The sequence below is a fragment of the Zonotrichia albicollis genome, chromosome 6 (assembly GCF_047830755.1).
Source record: "Zonotrichia albicollis isolate bZonAlb1 chromosome 6, bZonAlb1.hap1, whole genome shotgun sequence".
Taxonomy (NCBI): Eukaryota; Metazoa; Chordata; class Aves; order Passeriformes; family Passerellidae; genus Zonotrichia; species Zonotrichia albicollis.
In genome coordinates, this window is record NC_133824.1 from 30,239,004 (window position 1) to 30,253,064 (window position 14,061).

Below are 14,061 nucleotides of genomic sequence, written 5' to 3' on the forward strand. Positions count from 1 at the left end.
TAAATAGGGTTGTTCCATCTGCTCACATTAAATAAAATAGCTGTATGTCAAATGGATATGCTGTTCCCTGAGCAATACAGGCTTCAGCTGTGCAATGACTGCTTACCCAGCATTTTGAAATACCTGTAAAAAAGGTTAGTGTGGCTGCAATCACACTGAAAAGCAAGCTGGGATCCCCTCTCTTAGTGATGCCTCGTTCTTTCCTTATACCCCAACCACATGTGCCTCCATCAGCGTGTACTCCCACAGCACTTTTCAGCTGAAGACACAGAATCAAGTCTTGAGCTGTTGGCAATATGAAATGCAAGGAGCAGGCACATACCAGGAACAAGCAGGTTTGAGGGCTCTGAGCCAGCCAGGCAGCTGCTCTGAGCTCAGATTGTTTGGGAGAGCCCCCAGACAGCATGTACAGCTAAAAGGTTCCCTCAACACCTCTACCTGGAGACAAAGCATCAATCCTTCCTCTCTACCAAAGCCTCAACCACCATTGCACACCCAAATCATATTTCCTTTCAAATCCTTGCTTGACAAAGGAAACCAAAGCATCCTGCACTCAGTTTCAGATCAGAGTTTCCAGGACATACTATATGTTCTTCAGGATATGGCATAGCAGAACAAGAGCTCCCAAATAGCCACTGAAGGTTATGTTTACCCATGCAGTAAACCATGATTCTAGAATATGGAAAGAGGAAAAATGAACCTCTATACTCACCTAGCATCCATTTCAGTAACATGTTGATCACTTTGGCATCAATCTATTACTCATAGATGTGTAAAATCCCACTGATAATAATCTGAGGTCCTTCAGGATATGTACCATATTTTCTCATATAATCTCATGGTCAAAAGTCCTAGTGACAGCATTCAGGACTCCACCTAGTGAGCTAAAACAAGAAGTCTTTAGAGCAGACAGTTATTGCTGAAGAGAGCATTCCTTTCCTCTGACAGGGGTAGAAGACCAGCTTAAGACAGCAGAAGGTATTCTACTGTCAGAAAACCTTTACAAATCCAGGCCATGTTCAGGGATTGCTGATGTTTTTAGTACTATGGAAGTAAGTCAAGGATACATCGGAAATCCATACCTGGCAAGGATATATCCTTTTTCTCTTGCAAACTTAATGCATATACAGAAATGTACAGCCACATATTAATGAAAGAGATAATATTTCCCTATGGAAATCCTTGTCATATCAGCATTTGCATCTCCATATTCTTAAAGCCCAATTCCAGACATACAAGATACTTTATTTTATTTTTAGATAGAATCCACCTCTGCAACAAGAGTTTGTGCTGGGTCTGCCCTTTCTTCCTCATTTCACAATGAGGTCTTAAGAGCTACCAGAAGCATTGAGCAAGCCCTTCTGCCCTGAAGCAAATACAATATTTAAATCCTTCTAATAGATAATCTCCACTCTCTTGCAGTAATATATCAGGCTCTTCCTTTTCTGATACAGTCTGCTCCCAGAGTGGATTCAGGTTGCAGCAGCAGTCCAAATAGTCAGTGGATTAACAGAGGTGCAAAGTCCTTATCAGTGCTAAGTATGTGGTACTTCGAAAGGTTACTAATCAGACAAAAACCTGATCATTAATAAATTTCCTTTCAACAAACCTCATCACAACAATCTGATCCCCTACATTACAAGAGATACAGAATTTATTTTGCAAAGTTTGTTGAGAATAAGAACTCAACATAAGGCTGGAATTCTTCTAAAGAGAGACAAGAGGAAAGAAAGAAAAGCAGAATTCAGGAAACCTAATGGAGGAAAATAAACTAAAATAGGTGGAGAATAAAACAAAGGATCAGGAAGTGATAAATTGCAGAAGCTCAGACCTCTGGTAGTCTGGGGGCAACTGCAGAATAGAATTTTGGTTTGGTCTGTGGCTATTGCCTGAAAGTAGGTACCTGCTGTGCCTGCTGTTTCTATGGTACTGGCAGAAGACAGAGCTGAGGGTGCTGCTACCACCATATTGAAAACATCCTTAAATATGCTTCCAGTTTTCACACCTCTTCAATGAAAACCTAAAATCCTTCAAGAGAAATCTTGCAAAGATAAAAGTATTCCTGACTGTCTCCACGTGGAATCTCGTACTGGAGAATTGAGGACCGCAGCAGAGAAATCATCCTCACCATCCACAAACAATCCTCTGCTCCCAGAAGAGCTGTATTTCACACACGAAGTAACATTCTGTCAAGAATCTCCTGGACTCTGGGATCTGCACATGTGGTGACCCTCAGAAAAATCACTCTGGTTTTTGGGTGCAGCAGAAGGCTCTGTTCTCCAGGAACACCACCTCATGAGGAGAATTCTGCCCTGTTCTACAGACAGAGTAGCAGGAAAGCAGCTGAGACATGCACAGGCATGGCTCAAGTAACAACCATATGCACACTGATATCCTGAACAGCCTGCTCAGAGGCCACAAAAGCAATGTGCTTTACTATGCGAGCGCTACATGAAATGACCCTGTTGTCAAACCTGGCTAGGAGCTGCAGAGTATACACAGGATTTATGAGACTAACCTCTGGATTCCCCCAGAGCACAGGAAATTGCATTCCTTTGAGATCTGGACTGATGTTCATTGATAATGCAAAATTATGTTCCTCTGCAGGGAGACGAAAAGCAAAGCGAAAGCACTGGAAAGCCAAATAGCTTTATGTGGAGAACTGAGAGGAATGAAGGGTAACAGTCTTAAAAACTTCTACTCTCCTCTCAACCCAGCTGAAGGGAGAACCTGCACATGCCAAGTACCGGGAGCAAATGACTTAAAAAGTCAGAGCTATCTTTCTTAAATGTGTGATTTTGAAAGGCAGAGTGGTATTACCTGCCTCAGCCCATCATGATCTTCTGTGAGGTGTCTGTTATAAGGCTAATAAGGCAGACAGAAATTATAAAAATACCAGAAAGCAAATGGAACAAGCAGTAAATGAAGCAGAGAGAAGACAGCTCTGGCCTGAGTATGACTGAACTCTCACTGGGTGGTAACTACTAGGCACCAGTATTTTCTCAGGCCATGTAAGGAGATGAATGGGTTTGGCTTTTTCCAAGCAGTTCTTCTGCTAGTGGACAGTATTTTTTAGGCTATACAAAGCACACCTTAGTAGCCAGAGACAACTGGAAAAAAAAGAGAGAAAGGTTATGTTTATATCTGCTCTTCCTCCCTCCTCTTTTGGGCACAGTGTTCCAGATGAATCAAGGGAGACACAGACAAGGCACAGATTAACCCATATATCCTAAGGAAATTAATTACCAAATTACTAACTTTGCTTTATATTATGTGAAAGGTAACTCTTGGTAAAATAAAGCTCTCATCTCATGACAAAAACAACAAGATTTCAAAACCTATTGGTCTAATGAGGAATAAAATTTAAGCCTTTTCCCTGAACCCACCATAAGCACTAATGTACTAATAAACAACAACCTGCTGACCAGAACATAAATGTGGGAAATGGAAGAATCTTCTCAGGCAACGCCAAGGCATGAGCTTCAGCCTTCTAAATCCCATGGAGAACCCTAGCTTTTAGGTGAATGGTTATTTCAAGGAGACTTTTAACACTAGTCCTTAGGAGGATAAAACAGAGTTACTCAACTAAATGCTAATCTTCTCCCCAGTGGGAGAAAACCTATTTCTTATCTCAGAACTCTCTAGCCATTAGAGAACAAAAAACTACATTATTTGCAAGCCTGATGAGTGACTGGAAAATCTGAATGGAATCAACAAGAGATAAAATAAATAAAATTTGTTCCTCAGTTTCTACATTGACCTCAAAGTGAGTGAGCTTGAGAAAACTTCTATAACTTTTCACTAGAGCTACAGCAATGGAAAGCATTTATTACCTCTCCATAAAAGCATTCATTCTCAATGACAGTAAGTGTACTAATAATGACTGATTGCAAAATCCCTAAGTTGAGAAAGCAAAGAAAACACAGGTTTCAGTGAGCTGTTTGTAAGTAGATCCTGTGTCCTGTGTTAGGATTAACCCTGTGGCTGAGTAATGGGCACTGTGCAGAGCCCTGGAATCCTGAAGCAGGCAGGGTTCACCGTACACTCACCTCTGGCACTGCACAGTGAAAACATCTGGTTTGTGGACATGGGCCATGGTACTTTCACTTGTACATGTCTGTCTTCTGCCAGAAGGAGATTTCTGCTGGAGAACCTACATTCTATGGAAAAAAAGGAAAAAAAGAAAAAAAAAGAAAAATCCCAAGTTATTACAAAACAGAATTTTAAAATCATATAATACCTCTACTTGAAAGTGACCCATAATCTTTTGGTTTTCCTTTGCTTTTCTCTCCCCATTCCTCACTTCCTTTCAACCAACATTTATATATGCCCACACACTCACATACTTCCCTTGATGAGGGGGAGAAATTTAACAATTGATATTCCCTGAATGCACACTATCTTTCTTTTCTTTGTATGCATAATTTATGTACCATTTATACCTCTATTTTGGTTAATTTTTGATTTGTCTAGCTAGGTTACAATTTTGATTTTGGGTGCCCTGGAAGTGGAATGGCATGGTCAGTGGGACAGAAGTGAAACTGTTAAATACAGAGGGAAAAAAAGGAAGCAGATATTATATCCTCAGGTGAGGGAACAAGATTCCCTAGAAGGCTTGAAAGAGCAGAATTGCCCCAGCACAGTGCTGACCTAAATGTAGCCTAGGAGGTCCCAGCTTTACAGGGAGTGGTATACAGACTGCCATGGAAGCAGTAAGTGCTGAGCTGTTTAGTGATTTTATGATGTTTCCACCAAAAAGTACAAACCACTGACCTCCTTCTCTTCCACTACAACAGCAGTGATGTCATTAGGTATCAAAGTAGTTTTCCTGTGTCAAGATGACATATCTCTGATCTGAAATAACCCAGAGATGGGAGAACGGCTGGAGTCAGAGCACTGTGCAGCCAAAAATAATCTGGTTTGAGTTAGTGCTGGATGTTTGAGGATGTCAGAGTGACACTGGCCAGGGACAGACTTGTGTAGATAGCACAGGATTCTTGATTCAAAACTACCTTGCTGAATTCATAGCATATTAAAATGATAACAGGGCATTAGAACTTCCTCTTCTAGATGAAAGCAGAGATATACACATGCTCTGTTCCTATCCAGGACATTTCCTTTGAACTATCTATCCAGCTTATCTCTTATCTGACATCCATATTTCACAGTTTTCTCTCTACTGTCAAATACCTCGCTCCTTCAGGACCAGATCCACTGCAAACAGGGGCAGCACACAATGAGCCAGCAAGCACTCACTTCACTGGATACAAAAGTGGATTCATGATTTACAACCAGCTGGACTAGTTGTTACAGACATAACTGAATTGCTTTCTTACTTATCTTGGCACAGTATGGCTCACCCCTGCTTCTCCTGGTAACCCCATACATGTTCCTGCTGTTTCCTTCTTTGATCCAGCAGAACATTTTAATCTTCTTTTTGTTCTGTTCTGTTTTGTTTTCCACAGGATTACCTCTTAGATCACTAACCAGGAAAAAAGCATGACTGTCCCTCTGTGCAGCAAGAGTTTTTAAATACTCTTTTAAGAGTTAAAAAAATGTAAAACCACATCTTTTACTGAAGTGATTTTAATGTAAACATAAATTCCCAGTCTAAACACAAAATATTGAAGTTCAGCATTTTAGGTAATTGAAAAGATACAATCCTAAATAAATAGAATGTATCTCATTTACTAATTTTTCTCTAAGCACTATCCAGAGTCAGGTACAGACATTTTTAGGTTTTACCCAAATTTTGCACAGACAATTTTTTAAGACTCAGAATTTCTAATTTTTGTCCTCAACAGTGAAAAATAGCAGGGATATTTCATAGTAAATGCTGCAAGGAGCACTAGTTCATTGGAAATATTAATCCTTCTTCTCCCCAAACTTAAACAAAGCATCACTTTCTCTGTCCTTAATACCACATTTGGATCAGATTCCATTTCTGAATAATATGTACATAGCACTAAAAAGTGCAGAATAGTAGAGGTTTTTTTTAATGAAATGGTAGAATTATATTTTTTTAGCAAAATATAGAAAAAATTTTACTATTTGTATTTTGTCATTAAACACTGGTCTTATCTCTCAGCTTGATAACAAATGATCTAGTAATGTATTACAGAACTAAGCTTTGAATTTAAAAAAACCTAAATCTTTAGACTTTCAAATACACACAGGGAATATAAACCAGAAATGGAGAAAAGTGACTCCTAAACTACACCACACAACATATATTCTCATCTTTCACTTCATTCCTGTTCTGTGGCCATGGAACAACCTCACTTGCAGAAGCCACCCAGAGACACTGCTTCACCTGAAGAAGCTCAAGGCTTAGAGAAGCACATTTGCATTGAAATCCCTTTGCTCAGCATAATCCTTATTAAAATTCCATTGAAGCCTCAAATACCTACGACTTCTGCAGAGACAGCCACTTTCTCAAAGATGTTTCACCTCCTCTGCACCTGTGGGTCACTTTTTGCTAATAAAGGCCTTTTGTCTACTTTCATTCTACAGTTTCCTTCAAATTATACTCTATGTGTATCAAAATGCTTCAGGGTCACAGTCTTCAATGCAAAGATGGAAAATCTTAAGAATGTATTGGGCAAATCAGCACTCTCCATTGTTGCCTGATTCCTTGACAGCTAGGGAAATCATCCTACCCTAAAAAAGCATTGCAAGACATACTGTTCTGTTACAGTAAACTTGCTCATAGCAGCTTACATGTGGGGATATTCTCAGTTCTTAAGAGGCTTGTCACAAGCTTTTCTTATTCTCAAAATAGAAATGAAGTGCAGAGCTAAATAGTGGGTGACTAAGAATAAAGACAAGATCCTTCAGTTCAAGCTAGTCCTTTGATACCCTATTTTATCAGAAGCACTTTTCAATTAAGCAGATTACAAGAACAGAGTTTCCCATCCAACTTCTATTGGATTTATCAGTTGTGCGTGGCAGAGGATCTCTTGCAGCTAAGGGTCTATTATCTTTAATTAAATAATAACTTTCACATTGTTCTTGAATAATGTTGTCTGTATTCAGCAGGTCTGGAGAGACTATATGAAGCACTCTGACTCAACAGCCTGCAATTAGTAGAATATTGTCTTGAAAAAAACCTTTGATCTTAGCCCTACCGGTGTAAACCATCTCTTCAGCATAAGAAACATTAAGTAGTCGAAATCTTCAGCAAAGTGCTGAAGAACATTATTAAGAACAGGCAGAAGTGTGTTACTGATTTAAGCAATTTCCAGTTATTTTGTATTAGTCTGACATCAGTTTCCAGTTTCTATTTCCTGAAGATAAGTTTCAATTTTGAGTTTAATTTTAAAAGTATTCTCAGTGCAACTGAGTCACCTTGAATATTTTCCTGTACGTGGCACAGAGCTGCTCAGCTACATCAGCTTTTTCAGTCTTTCTTGTCAGATGTCATCCAAGTGATAAAGGGCTCTTAAGTGGGTAGCAAAGCTGTCATTCCAGAGCAACAAAAGAGGTTCTATGTGCTGTTGTCATCAATGGAGTCACCAGTCAGCTCCATCCATCCTCTATTTTGAACACTCTTTTCCATGAACCTGACTGCCAAATGTAACAACATAAAAACTGGATGAAAGCATCACTGACCACACTGTTGATTTACTGATGGAAAGCATTTTTATTTGTAATGGTAGTTTCCTATAGATAATGTATTTTCTTGGAAGGTCACAATTTTGTAAATCAAAGTATAGATGTGTAAACTGCTCATTGAAGGCTGGGAAAGCTTCGCTTCCCCTCAGAAGGGATTAAAATAAATGTGAGTTATCCCACAGGCTAGAAACCAACACACTGCTTTGTATAAACCCCACTGTATTCAGTAAAAATAAGAGAACTGAATTACTCATACCACAGAGAAACTCGCAGCCTAAAGCCCTGAGTCTGAGGAAAATGTGGATCAGCAGCCCAGGGTTTTCTGAATGCTTCAATAAAACAGAAAAATTAGGGAAAAGAAAATGTGTCTTACTCAGATGCAACTGCTTAAATGTGTTTGACTTTCCTTGCTGTTATATGTTACTCTGCAGCCAGGCCCCACTCAGTCACTAAACACCTGTAACAATCACAGTCCATGCAGGACATAGGCACACAAGAGACAAACAGAAATCAAGTAAGAGGCAACAGCATAAAACTTGATGGATGACCAGTATGGGTGAGCAGGAGAGAGATGTCCCCAAACTAACTACTCACACCTTCAGGTAGGCGGTACCCATCTACCAGTCTGAGGAACAGGGGGCTCAGGAAAACCAGAAGTACCTGAAGGGACAGTCTGTGCTGAATATATTGTATGAGAGAGTCCCCACCCCTCTGAGGTCCAATGTGCTCATTTTGAGTGACCATTGCCTCCCTGAAGCAAGAAAACTAAGGGCATGATTCAGCCTTAGTTGAATCCTTCAGCAGGAAGGATTCCTGCGTCAGCAGGATCCAGGCTCCTACAGGGCTTTCGTCTCAGCAGGAACTGGAAACCAGGGACTACACTGCCAAAGGCAAGATTTCTCTACCTCAGTGCCATGCAGAGACTTCCAGCTCCTGCTTGCTTCTGCTGCCAGGGTGTGAGTCTTCACTGCTCCAGGAGGGAGAATCTGCTCCACTGGTGCCATTTGATATGTAGCTGCTGTTAGCCACTATCCCACAAAAGCACAAGGCGGATTACAGCCCCCCCTTGGCAGGTTTGGACACTGGTAAAGGGTCAGAAAATGCCCATTCTTCCCAGATGGTGAGGTCAGTACTCTCTTGAAGAGTGGCATTTCTTAGCTATCACTGAGCCCACAGCTGTTTGCTATAGTCCGGGCAACTCAGAGGCAGCCCGCCTCACTGGGCTCCTGGGAACTCAGCAGCAGTGACTTTACTTTTCACCCCAAAATGGAGACAAACTAACTTTCACCATATGAGAGCAAGCACTTAGCACATCTGTATCACCCCCATGTGGGACACTGTGCAAAACCACAGACTCCACCGCTTGTCTTCCCAATAGGAGGTGAGGACTTCTGCTCATGACCTCCTCAACTGAGTGAAGGAACAGCTTGTGGCCACACCAGGATTGTTCCTTAATGTATTGGCAGGTGCACAGATGGTTGAAGGCTTCGTTCAGATAATCTCAAGCAAACTGTGCACACACAGATGGAACTTATATGGAGTCAGCAGGAGATATACCCAGGGTAACCTGGGTAAGATTCACTTCTGGGTTTTGAAGAACCAGAAAAAAAATCACTGCACTTCCAATTAAGCCAGAAGAGTGCCTCTTCCCTTAGCTGAGATCAGAACTACGGCAACCTTTTTACTATGAAATGGGAGAAAACAATATACCAGGAGGAAGGATGAGTGCACTACAGTGCTGTCCAACAAAATTGCTGTTTTATCTATGTTAGTTAAAGGTGCAAGACTAAATCATTCAATGGATAGCTCCTCCTGTGAGAGTATTTCGTCTTATGAAAGGAGATGGTGTCAGATTGAGGGCAAAGATAGCTCAGCACAAATGTGATTTAGATGATGGGATGCTGGGTTGTTTTTAGACTACAGCACAGATGTGCCAATCTACTGTGAAGCTGGGGTCAGAAGTCAACTGAAATTCAACTAAAAAATGGGAAATTATTTGGGGAATGAAAATAAACAACTATGCAACAGTGGGGTTTAGAGGAAGGGAGTCCAGGAAACTTCTGGTGGGTTTCCAAGATCCAGTGAGTGCTGAAATAACATCCCTGGCCAGAATCTGACAGTTTCCACTACAGCTTGCTCTTAGGGATGTCTGAGTCCATCAAATGTTGCCAGAAAAAGGCCTGTATCCTGCGCCATGCATCTTCTTGGGCTTTAGCATGCTCTCTCCACTGCCCTCCCCAATGCACCAACATCCCAAGCACCCTGTGGATTGAAACTTTGCACAGAGGCAAGTATGGCGGCTCCAGGAGGTGCCCTGCTCCAGCATAGGAGTAGAACTCCACTTGCCGGCCATGCTGCTGAAGGCGCTGAACAGCATCCTGGCAATAGAGGTCACTTTTCCAGTTCATGTCATCCAGTCCACACAGGAAGAGGAACTTGGCCAAGGACCTCTCCACAGGAATGCGACAATCCCAAGTTGCTGGGTCCATGTGATCGTCTAAGACATCTGAAAAATCTACTATTCCAGACTCATCACTGATCTTCACCCTCCCCAAGTCATATGGGTGGACAGGAATAGTGAAGCCATCCCCCTCCAGGGGAATAAAGGAATTAAAACTACTTCCAGATATGCTGACAGCTGCCTTGATGCCAGGTAGAAATGTGGCCATGGAAAGGGCTAGATCACCTCCTTTAGACAAGCCCAAAACGCCAATGCCAGTATCTTTCACCTGAAACAGAATTATGAAAATAGTAATATTAAGTACTCTTCATTTCCTGAGCTGACATAACCTCTCCAGTTTTTCTCACTCATCCAACTATGATCACTCACATTTTGCCCCTTCCCTCTCTCTGTTCAGATTATATTACTCCTTCATCTATCCCTCTGCTGAGCCTCCAAAAGAGCGACTTTGAATTCTACAGCTCCTCAACATTCCACTTCCTGTAACACACTTGCCTCCTGGTGACCTGCACAGACAAAGTGTCCTTGCTCCCTCCACATCTCAGCTCAGCCTGCTCTCAGTACAGTGTCTTTTACTGCTCCTCTCTCCAAGACACTTTTTCCTGGATTTTCTTGCATTGAATTTCTTCATTGCAGTTTCTTCTCTCCTACAGCTGACCTGTTATTTTCTGTGTTGTCTTGGAAGACATAATGTTTATTACACCTGAGGCTAAGTGAGTCCAAAAGCTGTTTTAATCAACTTATTTCTAGTGAAGGCCCTTCACACTGAATTCTAGATGTTTCAGAACTCTCTGAGGAACAGAGAGAAGCAAGGCTGAATTCTGCTCTCACACTGCCTACAATGCTGGTGTCCATGTAAAAGAAAGTAAATAATTTTGCAAAACAAATACACATTAAGTAGCATTGCATTAAAAAATTAAATGCTACTTTATTTCTCTTGGTCACTTTTAGGTTAAGTATGATGATACATTGCCATAAAATGTCTTTCTTGTCCCACACACTTGCTCAAATACAGTCTCACCCTCTTAAGATATGTCACACCTCCAGTGCTACAACTGTGAAGGATTCTGTTGTTAGAGTGTTTTATTACTATCCTGCAAAACTCAGGATCAAAAGCCTGTAATATCTCAGAAACAGAAAAAAGCCAATGGATTCTTTTTCCCTTCTAAAATCTTAAGATATGCAAAACTAGTACAAAATTAATGTTTCCTGCTTAAGCAATTTAATACTTCCAGTTTGGGAACCAATTAGCAAACTGGAAAATAGTTTCAGGAAGAGCACCATAATTTGTCTCTTACCTGCTGCTGCTTACGCAAAAAGTTCACAGCCTCCTCAAAATAGCTTAGTTCAAGGGTCTCTGGCATAGCAGGGATGTCTTCAAAGGACATGTAAGCAAGGGCCAGAGTCACAAAGCCTCTGCTAGCCAGGAGACTTGCTCTGTATTCAATAAGACCTCCTCCAGATCCATACAAATCAATAAGTCCAGGGAATGGGCCAGGTCCTGCAATGAAAGGAGGGGGTATGCATAACCAAAAGAAAAGTTCCTCTGGGTGTCCTTTTGTGGTGCCTCCTCAGCACACATCAGGACAGCAGATATCAGAAGAAAATCATCCTCTGAAGCTTTCCATGGTGAGTGTCGTTCTCAGGAACAAACAAAATGACTGCAAGGACATGAATTTGCACATTTCTTTCTCTCTTAGGAACTCATTATAGGAAATTCACATGTTGGACATCCTTCTCTCATCCTGAATTTCAGCTGGCATTGGCCTACAAGTCCTCAGGCCATTGAGGATCAATGAAGAAACAGTATTACTGCAGGAGTGGCTCTTCCTTAGGCACTATGCTGGCAGGCATGCCATGAAGGGAATACTTGAGTTATTAAATACTCAGGTTATGAAATATTCACAAATGCCAGAACTGATCTGTGCCAATTCAGGCTTCAGTAAGATCTGAGTAATTTCCCCTGAGCTCCTCAGCTCTCCTGCAGCAATAGGACCTTCCTTTCCTGATGCTGTCTGCCCATTCTCACAGCCAGATTTCCCTTACAAGATGTGGTGTTGCTGCAGCTGCAAGGGACTGTTTGTCAATTACAGAGCAAGACAGCCATGTCTAAGGGCCATTCAAGGGGCAGAAACACTTCAGGCCTAAAGCAGTTTTGCACAGGATCCATTCTCAGCACTGTCTGTGTACAGAGTTGTAAAATATGGCATCTGTTTAATTAAAGACCTTGCTTTTCCCATTTGTCTCCCGTCTCCTTAAGTAACCCATGCAGTCCAGCTGCCCAGTCAGGAAGAAACTTCTTTCTTTGGCTTTTCCTTAGCTAAAGAGAGACAGGTCCAGAACCTGCAGGAAGACCTGTAGGAGCTGCTGAGGGCATGGTTCTTTCGCCTAGGCTGGCTGCAGCCTGAGTCCACTGCTCCCATCATGCCTTGCCATTCTTCACCCCACGGCCAGAGCTGTCACGGATCACAGCTCTGCCAAGGACCGGGGCCTCTTTGTCCTGGCAGCTAGAGAGAAAAGCTAAGAAATAAACACACCGTTTGACAAAGCTCTCACTGCAAGAGAGGTCAAGACACTCAACTAGAGCAAGCAGGAGACACCTTGTGTTAACACTGATGCCCCCTCTGCACCACCATACCCCTGCCCCGCCTGGGCAACACCCGCTCCTGTTTGCTCTGCTGTGGTGATCCAGGTGCCTGCGCCAGGCACAGGCTGAGGGAAGTGTTAGCTGAGGCTTTGCTCTGGGTGGCTGAGTGCATTCAGGGACCACGGGGCAGAATACCTGGTGTCAGACATACCTACAAAAACAGAATGGAATTAAACTCACCAGGAGGGAGGAAGAGGGTTGCTCTGAGACGACCTTCTCTGACCGGAATCCTCTTCACTCCCTCTCCTAAAAACCATCGTTCATTGGTGCATTTTCCCAGCAAGCGGCTCGTGTCGTCCCCGTGGCCCTCATACACTTCCAAGTCCACAGAGAAAGGGGTCAGGACGTTCCTCTTTGCCAGCCGCTTATAGGGCGTTTTGGACTGCAGAGCCCAGAGCAGCCCCATGGGCTCCACTCCCAAATAGCTGCCCCCCAGCGCTGGGGAGCGGCTGAGGTCCAGCTCCCCGCTGCTCCCAGCCCTGTAGAGAGCGTGGGATTGGAAAAGCTCCCCGCTCTCGTCCAGCAGGCTGGCCCGGAGGGTGACCGCCTGCTGCGGCTGCAGTCCGGCCACACGGATCTGCACGGGCTCATCGAACAGGCACCGGAGGGAAGGCAGGACAGACAGACGCGCCGCCATCCCGGCTGGCCGGACGGAGAGCTGCGGCCCTGCCTGGGGCGAGGCGCCGACCGCCTGAACTTCGGGAGACACGAGCCTCAGCAACCTGTCCCTTCTCGGGATTAAAATCTCGGCTCAAAGTCCAGAAGGAATCATCGTGAGCACTTCCTCCACTCGGCCGGCACGGGCTGCTGGGAGCCGTAGTTCAGAGCCCGCCTCCCGCTAGACTCTCCGGCTGCGGTGGCGCGGTGACACCGGTCACTGGCTCAAGCTGTCATTTGTTCTTGGCCAGTGCTTTTACTTTTGATTACAGACAGAAACTAAATTAAAAACCCCAAAGCGGCAAAAAGAGATAGCGAAATAGCAGCGCCCCCCCCCCCCCAGCTGCAGGAAATCCCAGATTTGGAAGGCTTGGGAGACTTTGCCAGGGCAAAGTAAACACAGACAAGCTGCAAAGCCTAAGCAGCGTGACATCTTAATCTCACCACGAAACAAAGCCTGCTCTTGATCCCTCTTGAGCTTTCTGCAATTTTTGGACAAGTACCACAAGTTAAAATTAAACTTTATGCTATAACTATGTTTCTTTTAAAAAGCAAAAGAAACAAAGTCAAACAATTACTATATTTTTCCTTCCCAAGAATTAATTTCCCCCGTATCAAAAATGTTTCTAAGGATCTGCTTGAAGATTTGACAATAAACACCAGCTCTTGGTTTTCATAAACA

The 14,061-nt window shown here is 42.9% G+C and overlaps 2 protein-coding genes across 7 annotated transcripts in view; both read right to left on the reverse strand.

Moving 5' to 3' along the window:
- Positions 1 to 8,659, reverse strand: part of PLA2G4B (phospholipase A2 group IVB) — a 54,173-nt gene extending 45,514 nt beyond the window's left edge. For 2 of the 6 annotated variants that reach the window (XM_074542987.1, XM_026794146.2), the window contains exon 1: positions 713 to 4,160. Coding sequence is in view for 2 of the 6 variants with exons in the window: in XM_026794153.2 (XP_026649954.2) it covers positions 4,050 to 4,089 (40 nt within the window). In the remaining 4 variants the exon portion in view is untranslated. Of the gene's footprint in view, positions 1 to 712; positions 4,161 to 7,347; positions 7,567 to 8,519 lie in introns of those variants that run through there. The other 4 variants (XM_026794153.2, XM_026794144.2, XM_026794150.2 and 1 more) reach the window with 4 other exon arrangements.
- Positions 8,660 to 9,739: 1,080 nt separating this feature from the next.
- LOC102073391 (acyl-coenzyme A thioesterase 1) lies at positions 9,740 to 13,641 on the reverse strand. The gene is made up of 3 exons (XM_005480005.4): positions 12,903 to 13,641; positions 11,374 to 11,576; positions 9,740 to 10,343 (listed from the first exon to the last, which is right to left on the reverse strand). Exons 1-3 carry the CDS (start codon positions 13,357 to 13,359, stop codon positions 9,741 to 9,743), a joined length of 1,263 nt encoding a protein of 420 aa, XP_005480062.1. The 5' UTR covers positions 13,360 to 13,641; the 3' UTR covers position 9,740.
- Positions 13,642 to 14,061: the final 420 nt, after the last annotated feature.

Bases quoted from the DNA above. Each gene is read 5' to 3' on its own strand.
- LOC102073391 (XM_005480005.4), bottom strand. From the start codon at position 13,359: ATGGCGGCGCGTCTGTCTGTCCTGCCTTCCCTCCGGTGCCTGTTCGAT. The intron at 11,577-12,902 runs GTGAGTTTAATT...CTTTCATTGCAG, and splicing joins AACCCTCTTCCTCCCTCCTG to GACCTGGCCCATTCCCTGGA. The intron at 10,344-11,373 runs GTAAGAGACAAA...ATTCTGTTTCAG, and splicing joins TTTTGCGTAAGCAGCAGCAG to GTGAAAGATACTGGCATTGG.